This window comes from Bombyx mori, chromosome 1 (assembly GCF_030269925.1).
Source record: "Bombyx mori chromosome 1, ASM3026992v2".
NCBI classification, from domain to species: Eukaryota; Metazoa; Arthropoda; class Insecta; order Lepidoptera; family Bombycidae; genus Bombyx; species Bombyx mori.
This window is the reverse complement of record NC_085107.1, coordinates 12,550,824-12,568,541: the sequence shown is the minus strand read 5'-3', so window position 1 is coordinate 12,568,541 and position 17,718 is coordinate 12,550,824. Positions and strand designations below refer to the sequence as shown.

The window sequence follows — 17,718 nt, the reverse complement described above, 5'->3', positions numbered from 1 at the left end:
AATTACTGGTCGTGTGGTATGGTGGTATTAAAAGCAAAGGTTGCGATTTGAAGAATATAGTAGTCGTAGAAATTCATTGAGATTTTGACCACATGCCTCCAGGTCAGCGAATGAATTCTTTCTAATGTGTACTCTATTAGCCTGAACAAGTTTTGTTCATCTATGCTACTTTCAAATTGAAATACTTAGCAACAAAATTTGTTGAAATGTATGATAATCGGATTACTTCAACTTTTGTATCCTGAATCCTGTATCTGTATTCTGTAAATGTAGTATCCTTTTGAAGATATCATTGGACCGCCGTGTAAAATACATTTTCCTTACATGTACATAGGTATAATAAAATTGTTTTGGAAACTTATTGCTGTTGCAGAATTAATCGATTTATTTCGATTCTCGAGTTCCAACAATCTTTGTATATCGATACTTACCTTGCAACAGTCGACTCTAGTACGCTAATTGTATTGTGACATTCGTGTTTAGAGCGTTTAAACCTCAAGACGGAAAAAGCGCGGGAAGTGTTGAATTAAGCGGGCGTCTTTTTTTTGGCTAAACTTTTGAAAATTAAATTAATTTAATATTACAGGATCAGTTAAGTTGTAAAGTGTATATATATTAGTAGTATTGATTATTTATAGTTTTAGTTTGTTTTCTTCGCCTGGTAAGTCATCTTATTGTATTATATGTAAATAGTATTTTTTTCTTGGCCTCCATGTTGGAGCCCGAAGACCCTGGAGGGACATCCCTCCAGGTGTCTCATGTAGTTACAATAGATGCTTCGGGAATGGAAACGGAAGGTTCCATTATAGATACAGACTGTTCGGAAAACATTAAATCCGTTAAAAGAAAGAGAATATCAACTAGAAACCAAAAAAAGAGAAGGAATCACAAACATACAGATCTACCAGATTGCCAACTTTCCCCTAATGATATAAAGGATAATGTTATACCTAAAGTACTTGAGTCAGATGATAAAATCACTGAAATCCATCATAATGAGGTTGCTAACTCTAAAAACATTACGAGTAACCCTCGCACTGCTAGGCTGCTTTACCAGGCGTCAGACCCTGCGCCTTATGATGTACATATTCAAAAAATTTTACAACCTAATCAAACTGGATCTATACATCCAGTACAATTTGGATTCTTTCTAAAAAAAAATTCAATAAAAAGCATTGTAGAGGGAAGCATAAAAAAAATTGGAAGGAATAGGTTGTCATTTCAATTTAAAACATTTCAGGAGGCTAACTCATTTCTAAATCACAAATCTCTTGATGATAATAAATATAAAGCTTTTATTCCGGCCTTCACTATCACCCGCATGGGAATAGTGAGAGGTGTTCCATGTGACTGGGACGAGAAAGATGTTATAGAAAATATAGAGCTTCCGCAGAACTGTGGAAGCATTCTGAAAGTTAGGAGACTAAACAGAAAGGTTTATGACGGCGAGACACCCAAGTTTGTTCCAACTGAGACCGTAGTTTTGACCTTTGATGGGAAGGTGTTACCTCCCAGGGTCTTTATGTGTTTTAACTCCCTACCTGTAGAGCTTTATATTTACCCCACGCTGCAATGCTTTAATTGCTGCCGTTTTGGTCACACCAAAATGCAATGCAGAGGCACTCCAAGGTGTTACAAATGTGGTGACAATCATTCAGGTATAAGTTGCGAGACGGAAAGAGATGATGCTGTGTGTATTTTATGTTCTGGTTCCCATTTCGCAACAGACAAAAAATGCCCGGAGTATGCTAGGCAGAAAGCTATAAAAGAAACAATGGCTAGAAACTCTATATCCTATTCAGAAGCAAGTAAAGTCTATCCACCAGTTTCAAAATCTTATGCTGACATTGTTGCTTCTGCTTCATCAGCCCCTTCGGGTCCAACTATGACTTATTCAAGCCCCTATAATTTAACAAGCCCTTTTAAGAGTCCGACTCAATCATATAAGAAAACAGTATTCTTGAAACCCAAAGCTCGTCCCAGAAATTCTAGTAAGGGATATGATCAAAAAGCGCATGCAGAGCTTATCCAAGATTACAGCAACATTCCTTCCTTTTCTACAGGTTGTCTCAAAAATTACAATGATTTGTCAGAAATAATAACAAAGGATCTCATCATTTCTATAATTCAGTACCTTTCACAATCGAACATAATTAAAATACCGTCCAACGATGCCGTTTCTTCAAAAACTTTTTTAACTAATGGACAGTCAGGACCATCCACGAAACCAGTCTCTGGTGATTCAATGGAATTGCCGGAGTATTAATAGTAAAAAAAGTGACTTAATTTTTTTATTGAATAGTTACAAACCATTTGCAGTCTCTCTTCAAGAGACTTGGCTTCGTCCTGGATTCAATTTTAGAATTCCAGGACATGTCTGTCTTAGAGAAGACAGAACAGATGGGTATGGTGGAGTGGCACTAATTCTTAGGGGAGGTGTGCCCTTTGTCCACTTACCCATCCCTAATCACAGTGATAAATTTTCTATTATTGCTGCTAGTGTAAATAATATCTGTTTTGTAAATATGTATATACCTCACCCTTCCAATGAAGTCTTTGACGATATTCGTAGCATCCTATCTTCCCTCCCGCGCCCTATTTTGGTTATGGGAGATTTCAATGCACAACATTCTATGTGGGGAAGTTCTAAGTCTGATCATTATGGGGCTAGAATCTTAGACATCTTAGATGATAATAATTTATGTCTTTTAAACTCTGGTTGTCCTACTAGAAGAACACAGCCCCATGAGGGTATTAGTGCACCAGATCTTACCCTTTGTAGTCCCTCACTTGCTCCTACATTAAACTGGTGGCCTCTATCGTCTTCATATGGAAGCGATCACTTTCCACTAATGGTATCATTTCCTCAAAAAATTTGTGAAAAGACATCAAAGGCCCCTCCCCGGCTAAAATATAGACTTAAGGATGCCAACTGGTCATTATTTGGAGATAAAGTTCAACAAAATTTATCAACCATACCTCCACTAAATGACAGCAGTAATCATCTTTGTGCTGAAGCTTTTACACGGGCCCTACTACAAGCTGCTGAGGAAGTTTTTCCTATAAAAAACAATAGTGGAAATGGGTATATTCCATCACCTCCTTGGTGGGACAGTGAGTGTTCTGCTGCGATAGCTGAGAGAAAGATAGCTGAAGAAAATTACAGAGAAAATTCTACAACACAAAATTTTAATATTCTTAGTAATCTTATAACTAAAACTCGTAAATTATTAAAACAAAAAAGATTCAATAGCTGGAAATCTTTTTGTGCCTCAATTTCACCAGAAATTTCTCCATCTCAAGTTTGGCAAAATATTCGTAGATTCAGATCCGCTTTCAAACCTCCAAGGTCTCCTTTCATGGATAGTAGTACAGTTGATTTGTTTCTTGACAAATTAGCTCCACCATTTGTCCCGTCTATAGATAATATTTCTTCTGACTCACAGCCTTCTCTCCTCTCCCAGCATGATAGTAGCGATTCATTCATTTCCTTTAGCCTTTCAGAACTCAAAGGGGTTCTTTCAAGGCTTAGGGACTCAGCCCCGGGTTGTGATGGAATTCCATATTCTTTTCTTCAAAACCTGAACGACTCCTGCCTTTCTTATTTTCTCAGTTTAATTAATTCAATCTTAACATCAGGTAATATTCCTCCATCATGGAAAATCCATGAAGTTATCCCAATACATAAGCCCAACAAACCCATTAATGATCCATCATCATACAGACCAATTGCATTAGCTTCAGTGATTTCCAAAATTTGCGAACATCTAGTTAAAAATAGACTAGAATGGTTTATTGAGAGTAAAGGGTTACTATCTCCTAACCAGTTTGGATTTAGGAAAGGTAGGAGTACGATGGATAGTCTCAGCATTTTTATGAGAGACATAAGATTGGCATTTTCATACAATAAGTCTGTGTTAGCAGCATTCTTAGATGTGTCTGCAGCCTATGATAATGTCAACCTTTCGGTTCTGAAACAAAAAATGATTAATTTGAATATCCCACAAATTTTCATAAGTTTCATAATCAATCTTCTCTCTGGTAGAATGCTTAAAGTAATATCAGAAGACTCTTATCAATCCCGTATTGTCTGGAAAGGTTTACCCCAGGGCTCCGTTTTAAGTCCCTTACTTTACAATATATATTCTCATGATCTGGAAGCCTCCCTTAGGGGTAAAGTTAACACACTCCAATATGCAGATGATTTACTCCTCTATGTCTCTGGTGATTCTATTGACAACATGTCTGATACTGTCACATATTCTCTTAAGTTGCTAAAAGTTTGGCTTGACAATAACTCTCTAAGCCTTTCAGTTCCTAAAAGTATTATAGTCTTATTTTCACGTATGAGGCTTCCTCCATCAGTGTCTGTATTTTATAATAACATTAGAGTTCCTGTTAAAAGTGAAGCAACATTTCTTGGGGTAATTTTAGACTCAAGACTTACAGGAAGCCCTCATTGCTACTATATAAGTGATAAATGTGAGAAGATTCTAAATATATTGCGTTGCCTCTCTGGAGTTTGGTGGGGAGCCCACCCTTTCTCTCTAAAGCTTTTGTATAATGCCCTAATAAGGAGTATTTTGGACTATGGAACATTTATACTTGAACCCTGTAATGCAGTAGCTCTCCATAAGTTAGACATTATCCAGTCTAAGGCTCTGAGAATAATTGCTGGGGCTATGCGTTCGAGCCCTATTAACGCTTTGCAGGTCGAATGTTCTGAAGCCCCCCTGCACCTCAGACGACAATTTCTTTGTGACCGGTTTCTATTTAGAGCATTCCAAGTTTATAATCATCCTCTTTACACTAAGTTACGGTCTCTGCTGGAATGTATGGATTATCCGTACTGGGCTCATAAATCGCCGCCATGCCTTATTGTTAGTCTCCAAAAGTACTTAGCTCTTCAAGCTCCTACACATAGATCACAATTCCTTCCAATATTTTGTGTTAACTATGATGCCCTAACTTTAAATCCATCTATTATGTTTGATTTCGGCCTAAGTAAACAAGATCTTTCTATCAATGCCAAATTTGTTGATATTATTGACAGTGACAGCCGATGGAAAAATTGTCATTTAATTTTTAGCGATTCCTCCAAACCCGGTCCCGAGGAGTGTGTGGGGGTCGGCATTTTCCATCAACAGTTTGGCATTGTTCAGAAAATAAAATTGCCTCCAGAGACTTCAGTATTTACTGGAGAATGTTTTGGTCTTCTGAAGTCTCTGGAGTACATTTTAATGATGAAGCTTAAAAAGTCAATAATTTTAACTGACGCTAAAAGTGCCCTCCAAGCCTTGGAACGTTTTCCTTTTAACAGTAACCGAAATAATCATCCTGTGATTATTGCATGTCGTGATTTATTGTATCAATGTTGCATCAAAAATTACACAGTTTCCTTTGCTTGGATTCCGGGGCACTCGGGTATCTTTGGCAATGCCAAGGCCGATAGCCTTGCCAAAGCTGCGGTCAATGATGGAGATTTGGTTCCGTACAAAAACTTTTGTTGTGATTTAGCTCTGCTTCCTAAATTCCAGTTATTGAATTCTTGGACTCACATTTGGCGTTCTTCAAGACAGACTAAAGGTCGATATTACAGCACGATCCAAGTGGATATACCTCCTAAACCGTGGTTTTCAAATCTGACGTTTGGTAAAGCTATCACATCGACCCTTATTCGCATGAGGCTGGGCCATGCATGCATTCCCTTGCATTTGGCAAGGCTTAACCTTTTGCCTAGCGATATATGTGAGTGTGGCAATGACGTTGGGGATTTTAATCATATATTCTTTGCCTGTCCTCGAAATGACCGTTCCGCTTTTATTTCCTCACTTTTGTCCATTAAAATTCCTTTTCCTACTTCAATTTCTATCCTTTTATCTAATATCAATATTGATGTATATAGAATATTAGCTAGTTTCATTTTTCATAATAATATAAAATTGTAACCATTTATGTACTTAGTTTATATAATATATATACCTGATCCTTTTTCCAAATTCCGTTCCAAATTCAAATCCAAAAAATAAATCCATTAACACACTTCCTAACCTTTTTGCGTGGCTGACGCACAAACCGTGCAGGCCAAGAAATGGGAGAAAAAAAAAAAAAAACCTCAAGACATAAGTTTTGTGACTTTTGTGTAGAGGCGATGCTGATAAAATATTTTTATGCTATTAATGTTCATATAGAAAGTAATTTAGGATTTTACCGTTCAACAATGTGGGTGTCTCTAAGTAACTTTTGCAAATAATTAACTACAATAACAGTGCCATCAATAAATAAACATAGTTTAGAAACGAACAAATAAATTTACACTTTTGAAACATACTTCTCTACAACTGTATGGACTTTTCACACTATTAAGTTTGGATTAAGTAAGTGGAATACAGTATTAAATAGAAAAATAGCGTTAGCGAATGAAAATATCCGATTAAAGAGGAATAAAAATAAAAAATTAAACTACACAATACGAACTTTTTTAAGCATCGTCATAATTTTTATTATTCTTTAATTTTGTTTTTGTTTAAAGCTATTTTTCTGAACCTATATTGAATATTTGTATTAGAAGATGACAGCAGTATGGGAATCGCTGAGTAGGTTTTTAAATGAATGTAAAATTTAGATTTTTTTTAAATTTTGATTTCTAACCGATTATTGTAAGCTTTTGTCAAGAAATGTTTGAAAAGTTGTATTAGAATTAAAATCTGTTGGCCTTATTAGCTATTTTGAAAAAAAGTTAATTCAAATTATAGTCCAACAGGATAACAATAACAAAAAAGGTAAAGTAAAGGATATCAATGAAAATTAATGTTCAACATTTTTTGGTTATCATGAGCTTGTCCACTTAACTAGAGAAATAAAATAAGAAATTGAAATAATTCAATCATTATCTGTGTCACAATATAATGATTCATTTTAGTTGAAAAGTGCATTTTAACATTATTCATTTTACTTGCAACTCTAAACACCAAGCACAAGACATTTTATATATAGAATATGTTTCATACTAAGTTTTTTGTTTATTGTGACCTCTACTAATATCACTAGTAATAATATTTGATTCAAGGTTTGTGGTAAATTTTAAATTAATAGTTCTTCTTTTGCCTATGATGACCTTATAATAGGCCTTTTGCAAGGGTAGCTACCACTCTGTGGTTAATTAATGCTATAAAATATTCTTTAAATGGGCACAGCTGTCCACAGCATCAAATTTTTGTCCTTTTTACTATTGTAATGATTTACCCTCCAGATCTTTCTTTCTGGTCGTTCCCTCAATGCTGAGGATCGTGACTGTATGTCAATCTTCTCCACTCGGTCCGGTTCTGCGCCATATGTACCGCTCCCTGTATCTGGCCTCCAGTCACCTCCTTGAGTTGGTCCACCCATCTAGCTGGCGCTCTTCCTCTAGCGCGCTTCCCCTCCATTTGTCCGATAATGATGAGTTTCTCCAGGCTGTGCAATGAGGATCGCATTATGTGCCCAAAGAAACTCCGGATCCCTTCCTGGCACATAGTCAGCAGGCGCTTGGTGACCCTCAGCTCTTCGGGGATGGAGACATTGGTTCTCATAGCTGTCCAAGGAATGCGTAGCAGCTTTCTCCAGCAATACATTTCAAAGGCCTCGATCTTTTTGCGTTCCTTTTTCCTGAGACACCAAGTCTCTACCCCGTACAGGAAGATAGAGAAGACCAACGTACGAACCAAACGCATCTTAGTTACTCGGCGAATATTACGGTCTTTCCAGATTTTATCGAGGCTAGTCATGGCACTTTTAGCCATCCCGATACGGCGTCCGATTTCTTTCTCGCAGTTACCCTCCAGATATTCCATTTCAATTCACCAGAAAATGCATCTCAACTGTGTAAAGTATTTATTTATCAATTTCATTATATCGACGCTTGAAAGGCAAACGTGACTAAGCGACAATAACTGTTTTGTACATAAATGATAGGCAATAACCATATGCGATGCGCAAAAAAAAAAAAATTTCTAGGTCTATTAAAATTATTTCAATCATACAGCTAGATTAGTTAAAATAGATTTTTTTTCAGGTATTTGAACTTTAAATTAGTCTACTGTAAAGTTCATTGTTGCTTAGTCACGTTTGCCTTTCAAGCGTCGATATATACAATATGAACACAAAAATATGTTCTGTAGTCATTAAAGCTAATTTCTATAAAAAAGCAAGCAAAAATTATTGATCTAACTTGTTTGCATAGTACAAAGTAATATAAGAACATGACTTGTTTTAGAGTGTGTGCAGTGTGTAAATGAAAGTATTTAATTAATAAAAAAAGCAATTTAAAATATTAGGTGCGCAACTAAGTTCTCCCTGTTTGTCAATGGATGGCCACAGCAATAACTGCTGGTCGATTTTGAGAAATCTAAAACATTGTGAACCTAGCTTCGATATATGGTAAACAAACCGTTTCGACACATCGGTGGTTTGGTTTTTACTTTTCGTTATGTGAAAAAGTGATTTCATACGAAGTAATCCTCATTTGTGGGAGGACAGTAAATGTCGGCTAAGGCGCATCGAGAGCTCCAAAAAGCTTACGGCGATGTTGCTGTGTGTGCTTAGTGCGAGTTTCGTTTTTTTTTTCGTAATTAATTCTCAAATCAATGACTATCACGTTGTGAAACCATAAGTACCTTTGGCTAACTGCACTTCTGGAATTGTCATAAAATGGGTGAAGATGAATTTGATACAGCAACCTAAAGAGGAAGATCATGAGGACCGCCCAGTCATGCCCTATGTCGTCAGTTCGACTGAATATTCACACTACTCAGCTTATGCTGTGTTTTCTGTGGATTTGGTAGGGCTTGGTTGGCGTTATTTATTATGAGTTATTGGATTCGAACGACACCTTTTGGGGAACGGCAAATTAATGGGAAAAAGCCGAGTACTGCGGCGCCAATACGACCAGAGTTACGATAAAGCGTTTCTTCTGCATGACAAAACTCGGCCTTATTTTGGACAACCTATTAAAATTTACTTCTACGTACGACGTTCTATCCCAACCGACATATTGCCTAGGTATTGGGTCGTCAGATTATTATTTGTTCTGTGTGCTTAGTACTGCTTAGTGCGTGTTGAAACAGCGCCCCCAACGGCAAACGTAGGGACGCTGCCCAATTCCGTACAAATTTGAGTCAACTTTTACGGGATCGAGAAGTTAAATAACTCGCACTAAACACACTACTTATTGAAGTGCTGACTATTAGCAGTTCTGATCATTAATTCCAAATTCTGATACTAGATATCAAAGCCTTCATTTGAAGATAGTTTCAAAATATAAAAAATTTGGGGTATTCGTAATCTGACAAAAACTTGGAAAAGTTTGTGGCTAATAGAATTACTTTGAATGATTCATTTGTAAGCATTTTACATTTATATTCAATTTATAAAGGTACATTTTTATAAAAAAAACCCACTTCCAAAATTTATAGCTACTAAATAATAATTTATGTAATGGTCTTCCAACATATAAAACCTAACTGTGTTTAAAATTGTTTTGTTGCAGCGTTCATTTTAAAAGTCTTCATAATGGATAACCTTGAAAACTCTGAGAACACTGACAAAATATCAGATTCGGCATACTCAAACAGCTGCAGTTACAGTCAATCAAGAAGAAGGTAAATACAATCGTAATTTCGTCATCATAACGTAGGCAACGGCTTGTCTATGCCCCTGACAATGACAACCCACCATAAGGGGGGGGGGGGGCGATATGAAGTCGCACAAAAAAAACATTAAATGTCATATTATTTCACTAAGATATATTAATCGCAGTTGTTCTAAAATAATAAATGTTATTATCTCGTCTAAAGTTTATGTACATATATCGGGACCAGCGGTTTTAATTAAATTAACTAAGCCCTAGCGCATATTGCCCGTCCGATATTATCAGGCGTCATTAGTTAAATTTTCCCTATCGCCAATCGTACCAATAGAATGGGCACTTCGAGCACGCATGTAGTACACACGTATAACTATTTTGATTAACCCTGCCAGTCACACTATTAAATGTAACTTTTTTTTCTACCTAAGCTGATGGTCTTGAGAGACCATGTCAGCGTCGCCGGCCTACTAGGTGAGCTTACGGGGCTTAGAACTGACGATGTTGCTAACACGAACCCTAAGAGCCGTGCTTCGCAGAATCCATCACCGGATCGGAAACCCGACCCACTGAGAAAACCTGGCGAGAAACTCAGTGGGCTGTGTCAGTGGTTTAATTTACTCGCCGAGCCCTTCGTCGCAAGCGACGGGTTCGACGAGAACGATGACCGGTGCTCGGGGTACCTAAAAGCACTGTTAGTGGATCGGGAGGATCCGAGATGACGTGTTTTGGGTGACGTCGGCTGTTTACCATTTGGTCCGCAGGATCGCCTATGCGGCCGGCGGCCACGAAGAGAGGGTTCTCGTGTCGTGCCGCTTTATTGAAATGGCGCATTGATGCCGACTGTAGATATTTACTGATGGACTCTAGGTCCAGATCGTCGTGAAGGTTGACGTTCCTGACGAACCACGGGGTTCCGACGGCTATCCTGCAAAAAACGGGATTGAAGGGGCTTCAAGTTAGTGCGGGCCGCGTGAGCGGACACTACATTTACATAGGTCATGTCGGAGCGTGTGCGAGTTTTGTAGAGTGTCACCTTATTTCTAAGGGACAATTTACTTCGCTTGCAAATCATCGGATAGAAAAATGTAAGAATCGTATGGACTGAACTAAATACGTCGGAGCTTATGCAAACACAACAGCTTGCATATGATTAACGTGTTTTTTGAATCCATAATTTAAATTCGATTCAACATTATAAATTAGTTTGTTGTTGTTAATTGTTAAGTTAGTTGTTAATTTAACCACTACACCTACCTGAAGAATGTTATAGATTTTATCAAAGGTTATGAATATGGGTGGTATAACGCTTAATTAAAATTGTGAATCTGTTATTCCGCAGTCACAGCTCAAAATCTACTCATTCCGGGAGTTATTCTAGCGGCAGTAGCGGATACGGAGGTCGACATGTTACTGGCACTAACAGGTTAGTAAAAAACGTTGTCTTTTGTCAAAATCTAGTTATAAAATATTATAATTAGAATTTTGTTTTTTTTTGTGCGTTGAATCCTTCTGCTACCTTTCACACGCAAATCATCAAGTGCATCACTACTTAAAATATTGAATAACTGAAAATTTTCATATTTTAGTAATAAGTTGGCTCAGTCACCAAATAAAGATAAAGAGTTAAAGAAAAAGAAACAATCACAAACAGAGCTAACGACTACCAAAGAACAAAATGAAGGAGAAAGCGGACCTCAAGAATCTGTGAACCTGGAAACTCTAGAGGAGGAGAAGCATGATGGTGGGTGACATTTTAAATCAGTATTATTATTATAAATTATGATTTTGAATGAAGAATTTAAGTTTCGAGTTGAATGTGGGAGATAAGTTGAACTTCACATTTATTTTGTCACTTTCAACGTTTTTTTTTAGTTTCTGTGGATTATTCTAGCATTTTCTTCTAAAAGGACTTAAGTCATAGTTTAATGTGAATTAAATTGAAGTTTTCAGAACGAAATTTTAGAAATGATTTTGCTACAACTAAACGTTAGTTTGGTAAATCATAAGGTGTTTTTTTCTTATTACTTATATTCACTTATAAATATATTGTAATAAAAATATTAGTCATTGTACAACTAAAGCATTAAAAATTAAGTACCAGTACATTGGGTGAACCTGCAGTCTGGAGGGGCGAGGTTGATTTAATGAGGTGGGCTATCTCGTAGTTTGATCTTTCGCTTTAACCTTTATTTATACATTTACTTAAATATCTGAAAGTCTTATTTTTTCAGTCGATATTTTTTTAGTGCATGTTTGATTAATTTTTAAACATAAATAAACTCAACATTCTAATTTTATTATAGTGATCTAATTTATAATTATTATAACATAAATCGTAATTAAATAATGTTCAATCATTATCATCTACATAATTGTATTATTAACACGGGGCTCTTAACAAGAATATGCTTTCTTAAAAGGAATCACACTTATTAATTTTAAAACATATTGAACACTTAATTTTTATTAATTCAACCTTTAGCGTAATACAAATTATATAACAAGTAATAAAATAACCTTGTGTATTACGAGCTCCAAAACATACTCAGAATTAAATTGTTACTGCTTTTTTATTAAAATGTTTAGAAATAGCTGCTGATGCATGCGTAATGGCGTTAAAAACATGTACAACTGGCATTCGTCATCCTCATATTGTTATGGTGACCGATGGAACGCGCTAACCCTCATTCGCTATAATCTATTTTAAACTACTAGACACCCCTATTCGCGGCCAATTTTACATAAGCAGTGGTATTTTGTGATGTACAGATCTATTTATTTATTTATGATATAAATTATGAATGTAAATCATTATCGTATATAATATTATAAAGAGGAAAGATTTGTTTGTTTGTTTGTATTGAATAGGCTCCGAAACTACTGAACCGATTTGAAAAAATGCCTTCACTGTTTGGAAGCTACACTATTCCCGAGTGACATAGGCTATAATCTTTTTTGAAAAAAATTAGGGATCCTTACTAAAACTCCAGTAATGTAACCAAAGGTGTAAAAAATATACGTAAAATATTCTTTACATCGCGTGCCCTGCGAAAACTATTGATGATAGAATAAAATAATGTACTACGACTTTGTAGAACACATTATTATTAACAAAAAGCATCGCGACGGCATATGTCTAACTATTATAGTTATGCCGCAAATATCGTTGAAATTTTTGTTAAAGACCCGAGCGGAGCCGGAGCGGGCCGCTAGTTATCGTATAAATTGGGTGTGCGAATAGGTTGCTGCCGAGTTCACAACTGCGACCATAACTATTCAAGATCTTTAAATATATTGATTACTGTGAGGTGATTTATTTAAAAAAATATATCTTATTTTAGTTTTAAAAAAAGAATAACTAGCGGCCACTTTCTAATTGGCACTTTGGAAAAACATATCCCCCCCATTTATAATATAATTATTATTAATAGTACACAAAAAAAAAATTACATACTCGATTAATGTAGCAAGCTTTTTCAGTCGGAACTTTTTATAATCTATATATTAATACGTGAAGCAAAAACTTTGTACCCCTTTTTATGAAAATTGTGCGGACGGAGGAGTATGAAATTTTCTACACTTATAGAGAATATAGAGAAGAAGTGCACAATGCTAATTATTTTTTTAAATAATGCATAAAAGATACATTAAATCAATAAAGAAAACATTACACACACTACATACCATGTATTTGACCCACACACGCATGCATACTATTTATTGTCAAACTTTTGTTCTTGACGTCTGTTGTCAAATTGAGAATAGATTAAATATTGTTTGTCTTTGTTAATATTTTTTATAGTGTAGTCTTGCCGAAATTTGTGATTATAGAAGTATAAAATACAATCTTAATAGTGTACAAACTTACAATTCCAGTTAATTATAGTCGAATTTCGACTAGTGCGGGACCACTAGTATAATAAATTATATTATAATGGAGATTCTATAAAATAGAAATTCGTTTTCATTCAAAGACTAACTTAACTAGACTTTAGTAACGTATTGGACAAAAGTATTTTTTTTTTTTGAATTAACTAATTCGATGCTTGAATAGGTTTGTCATCTTTTGTTCCCTAAAATCTATTATTGTTCATAATACAGTTCAAAGTTTAAAGACGGATTCAAACCGCTTTCATTTTGTTAAAAAAAAAACTGATTCGAATCAAAAAACAAAACAGTTTCGATTACATTATTCTAATATAAACCATCGGTCGGTATGTAACAATGGAAAGTGTATTTTGCGTCAACGATAAAAACGTTAAGCAATAAAACGTGAAAAGTTTTCGGGAATACAAAATTGTTTCCGTTTATTTATATTCTTTGTTACAAAATCACAAAGTCAAAACAAAACAAAACAAAAACGTTCTTAACAAAATACGGTCCGAAGCTGCTCAATCAAAATTCAGACTAATTAGAAAGCCGCGGTCTATACGCGTGTCTTGAACTAAACACGAGCTTGCTGAATTGCGTAAAGACGTCGCGTCATTACCGTTTCACTGGAATTTCAACTTGTAGACAGAACGTTACTGAATAAGGAAAATAAATTGGTTCGAAAGTCACTTGAAGCTGACAATGACGCCATCCTACATTTATTAGGGGTTAAAGTATGAAATTGTCGATTTGTAATGAGAAATTCAAAGGGTTTTTTTTTTTTAAATAATTATATTTATTTAATCAAAATATCTACCATTATTATCTATACATTGCTGCCATCTAATAGGAAGGTCATTTATGCCGTGAGTCCGCGCGTGTAGGTACCACCGCCCTGCCTATTTCTGCAGTGAAGCAGTAATGCGTTTCGGTTTGAAGGGTGGGGCAGCCGTTGTAACTACATTGAGATCTTAGAACTTATATCTCAAAGTGGGTGGCGCATTTACGTTGTAGATGTCCTTGGGCTCCAGTAACCACTTAACACCAGGTGGGCTGTGAGCTCGTCCACCCATCTAAGCAATAAAAAAAAAAAAAAAAAACTGGTGATCTAGATTCTACAAACTGTGTGAAAGCATTATGTACTGCCTCCTGTACTTTTTATTACGTAGCAAATTGTCCAAATCACGAAATAAATGGTAGTCCGTTGGAGCAAGGTCTGGCGAATACGCAGGGTGACCAATGGTTTCTAATTGAAGTTCCTGTAGAGTTAAAACGGTTCTCGTGCTATATGAGGTCTCGCGTTATCATGGAGCAATAATGGTGAGGACCGATTAATGTGTCGAGGCTGTTTCACTGCAAGTTTTGCTTTCATTGTTCAGAGTTCGGCACAGTAGACATCTGCCGTTATTGTTCGACCAGATCGGAGAAAGCTATAGTGAATAACACCATGCTGAAACCACCAAACAGTTACCATTACCTTTTTATTTTTGCGGCGTTTGACCTGGGGTCAGTTATTGCATTTTTCGCTTACGTTTATCGTAAAGAATCCACTTTTCATCACATGTCACAATTCGATACAATATTCCTTCATTTCTGTATCGATTCAACAAGGCAACACAAGTTTCAACACGCGTTTCTTTCTGCAGATCAGTCAAATCATGAGGCACCCATTTTTCATATTTTTTGTTATATTTTATTGATTTGACGCAAATGAGTCAATATTGTTGGCAAGGTAACGTTAAACTATGCCACCATTTTCCGCCATCTCTTTCAATACGTTGTTATTCACATGTGTGGGCGGTCTTCCACGTGGCTTGTTCTTCAAATCAAAATTTCCATCATGAAAGCGTATAAACCAAAACCGCACGGTGCGTTCATTAGCAGTCCTCTCCAAACGTAACACTGATATTGCGAGCTGTTTCTGCAGCGTTAGTTCCGCGTCGGAACACGTATTAAAAATCACTCGAATTTTCGAAGTATCCATATTTCTTGTCTAACCTGAATAAAAAAAATACAACTGAAAGTCGTTAATCCAATGTTGCACATTTTTTAAAAGAAGTACCTCATACCAGGTACCATTTGAAAAAAGTTTCACTCAAAAATCTCAAACCATGAAGGTTCTATGTTAATTCGAAGTACCTATTACAATTAAACGGCAATTTCATACTTTAACCTCTATTATTAATTTCTAAACTACATTGACGACTGATTGCTTTTGAATCGTTGATAGCATTGAACATTGGTTAATTGTTTGGTTAGAGATTTGTGTGGTCCGAAATTAAAGGGGGGTGTCAATAAATCGTTAATTGTTTAACTCATAAACTGTAACATATACTAACAGTTAGTTAAGAACTCATCTGCTTTGTCGCAGCTTCTATCTAATTTTCGTGACGTTATAGTTCCGTAACAGATTGTAAGTAGTTGATTTTTCTCTTAGGTTCCGAAACGTCGGCACATTTGTAATTAAACAATTATTATCGTTACAGAGGGTACGGGAAGGTCGAGTATTTGCGACTCAGTGTTTTATTCAATATAATATTAGACATGTTATTTAGGTACATCGCTTATGAAAAGGTAATGTGATCGTGATTGTGTCAGGACTGAATGGTATGTATAATGAGATTTGAACGGTTAGTTCATAATATTAAATATGTATAATATTCTTCAATAATGATTGAATAAAAACATATGGTTCATTCATAACACATATAACTTCTCATAATATGATTTAAAATAAATCAATTTGAAATGAATTGGAATTTCGAAATTTTAAAGCCTATTTGGTTTAAACAACTAAGTAACGTTGTACTTACCTCGACCGACTGTTGATGTGATATTAATGAATAAACTGTTGTTTTTGATAAGCATATGATAGTTTTATCCGTAAGAAGGTTGTTTCAAAATTAATTATAATCGAATATTTCGATAGGACACAATAATTTATAGTTTTCTTAATATTGAAATAAAAACCCTGTAATATTTTAGAACTGCATTCATTTCAATGTCGGCTTTTAAAAGTGATATAAAAACCAATCGAGTATATGACAATGGACGGCTACGAAGTTACGACACGTTTCCCAAGGATTGTGTTTGGAAATGAGATCACTATTGCCTGCACTTCCTACGCAGACAAAATAAGGAGAGTAAGGGAAGGTATCAAATAAGGAGGAGTACTGTTTCCTGGAATAACCTTGCGTCAGGATAAGGTGACTGCACATCTAACCGAAGCTATGGTGCCATACGTGAAGAACATATAACTCGGCCTGTTCTTACCCTACCGTCGGCTTAAGAAGCAACCCAGAGGAAATAAATTTGAAAACAATGGCGAGCTTTCTCTAGAAGCTTTTTCAAAAATCAATTCGTACGCAAGTGAACTGATGGTCTAAGTGAAATTATCGAAATATAAAGTAAATTATAATATCTAAAAAATATGTTTCAAGTCGATTATTATTAATTTTGAATCACCCTGTGTATGAAAGTATGGGATTATGTTTAGTTTTTACGAATTTTCTGACGTCTGAATGATTTGAAAGTTATTGCACTTTATGATCCGACTCGATGTATTTTAGAAGAAGAAAAAGAATATTTCTACAAATAGAGAGCCCCAGAGATTTACCCATATTATTAATTTTAATTCTGAAGGTATTATTGTAAATATTGTCCGGATTAAAAAGCAGCCCATATCACTCTTACTGTTCAGCATATATAAATAATCTATCTCACTTCAACAAGTAGTGTGTGTAGTGTAGTGTGAATTAGTATTGAAAATACTTACCTTGAAAACCAACTCCACGATAGAGATTCTCTGTCTCTGGCTACTAATTCTATTTAAAAATAAATTTCATCTTATTTAAATCGATCATTGTCGGATCTCATATCATAAACGAATACAGATAAGAATATAATAATTTAAATGACCACTAGGTAGTCATTTAACATTGACAATGTCAAATGATCACTAGGTAGTCATTGTCATGTTAAGCTTTTGATCTTGTTCTGTTTTCATATTTCAAAACATCTTAATTGTAATTTTCGTTTTAATTGTAAATTAATGTAATAAATAGGTATTTGAGTTTCATTCAGTAAAATGTGTGTTGTATAAAAATTAACAAAACTAATAAAATTATATCGATAAAAAAAATTAAGAAGTTTAGTACATATCTATAATATTTTTATTGTTAGACGGTATGCCTTAGGGGTGTTGTGTAGACAATGTTGATGTT

General features: G+C 35.3%; 1 protein-coding gene across 9 annotated transcripts in view; it reads left to right on the top strand.

Moving 5' to 3' along the window:
- Positions 1 to 471: 471 nt before the first annotated feature.
- The window catches only part of Per (period), a 59,051-nt gene continuing 41,804 nt past the window's right edge, over positions 472 to 17,718 (top strand). For 4 of the 9 annotated variants that reach the window (XM_012693443.3, XM_062673162.1, XM_062673225.1 and 1 more), the window contains exons 1-4: positions 6,118 to 6,377; positions 9,527 to 9,638; positions 10,965 to 11,048; positions 11,212 to 11,366. In XM_012693443.3, coding sequence (XP_012548897.2) covers positions 9,550 to 9,638; positions 10,965 to 11,048; positions 11,212 to 11,366 — 328 coding nt within the window. In that variant the 5' untranslated portion in view covers positions 6,118 to 6,377; positions 9,527 to 9,549. 9 annotated transcript variants of the gene reach the window in all.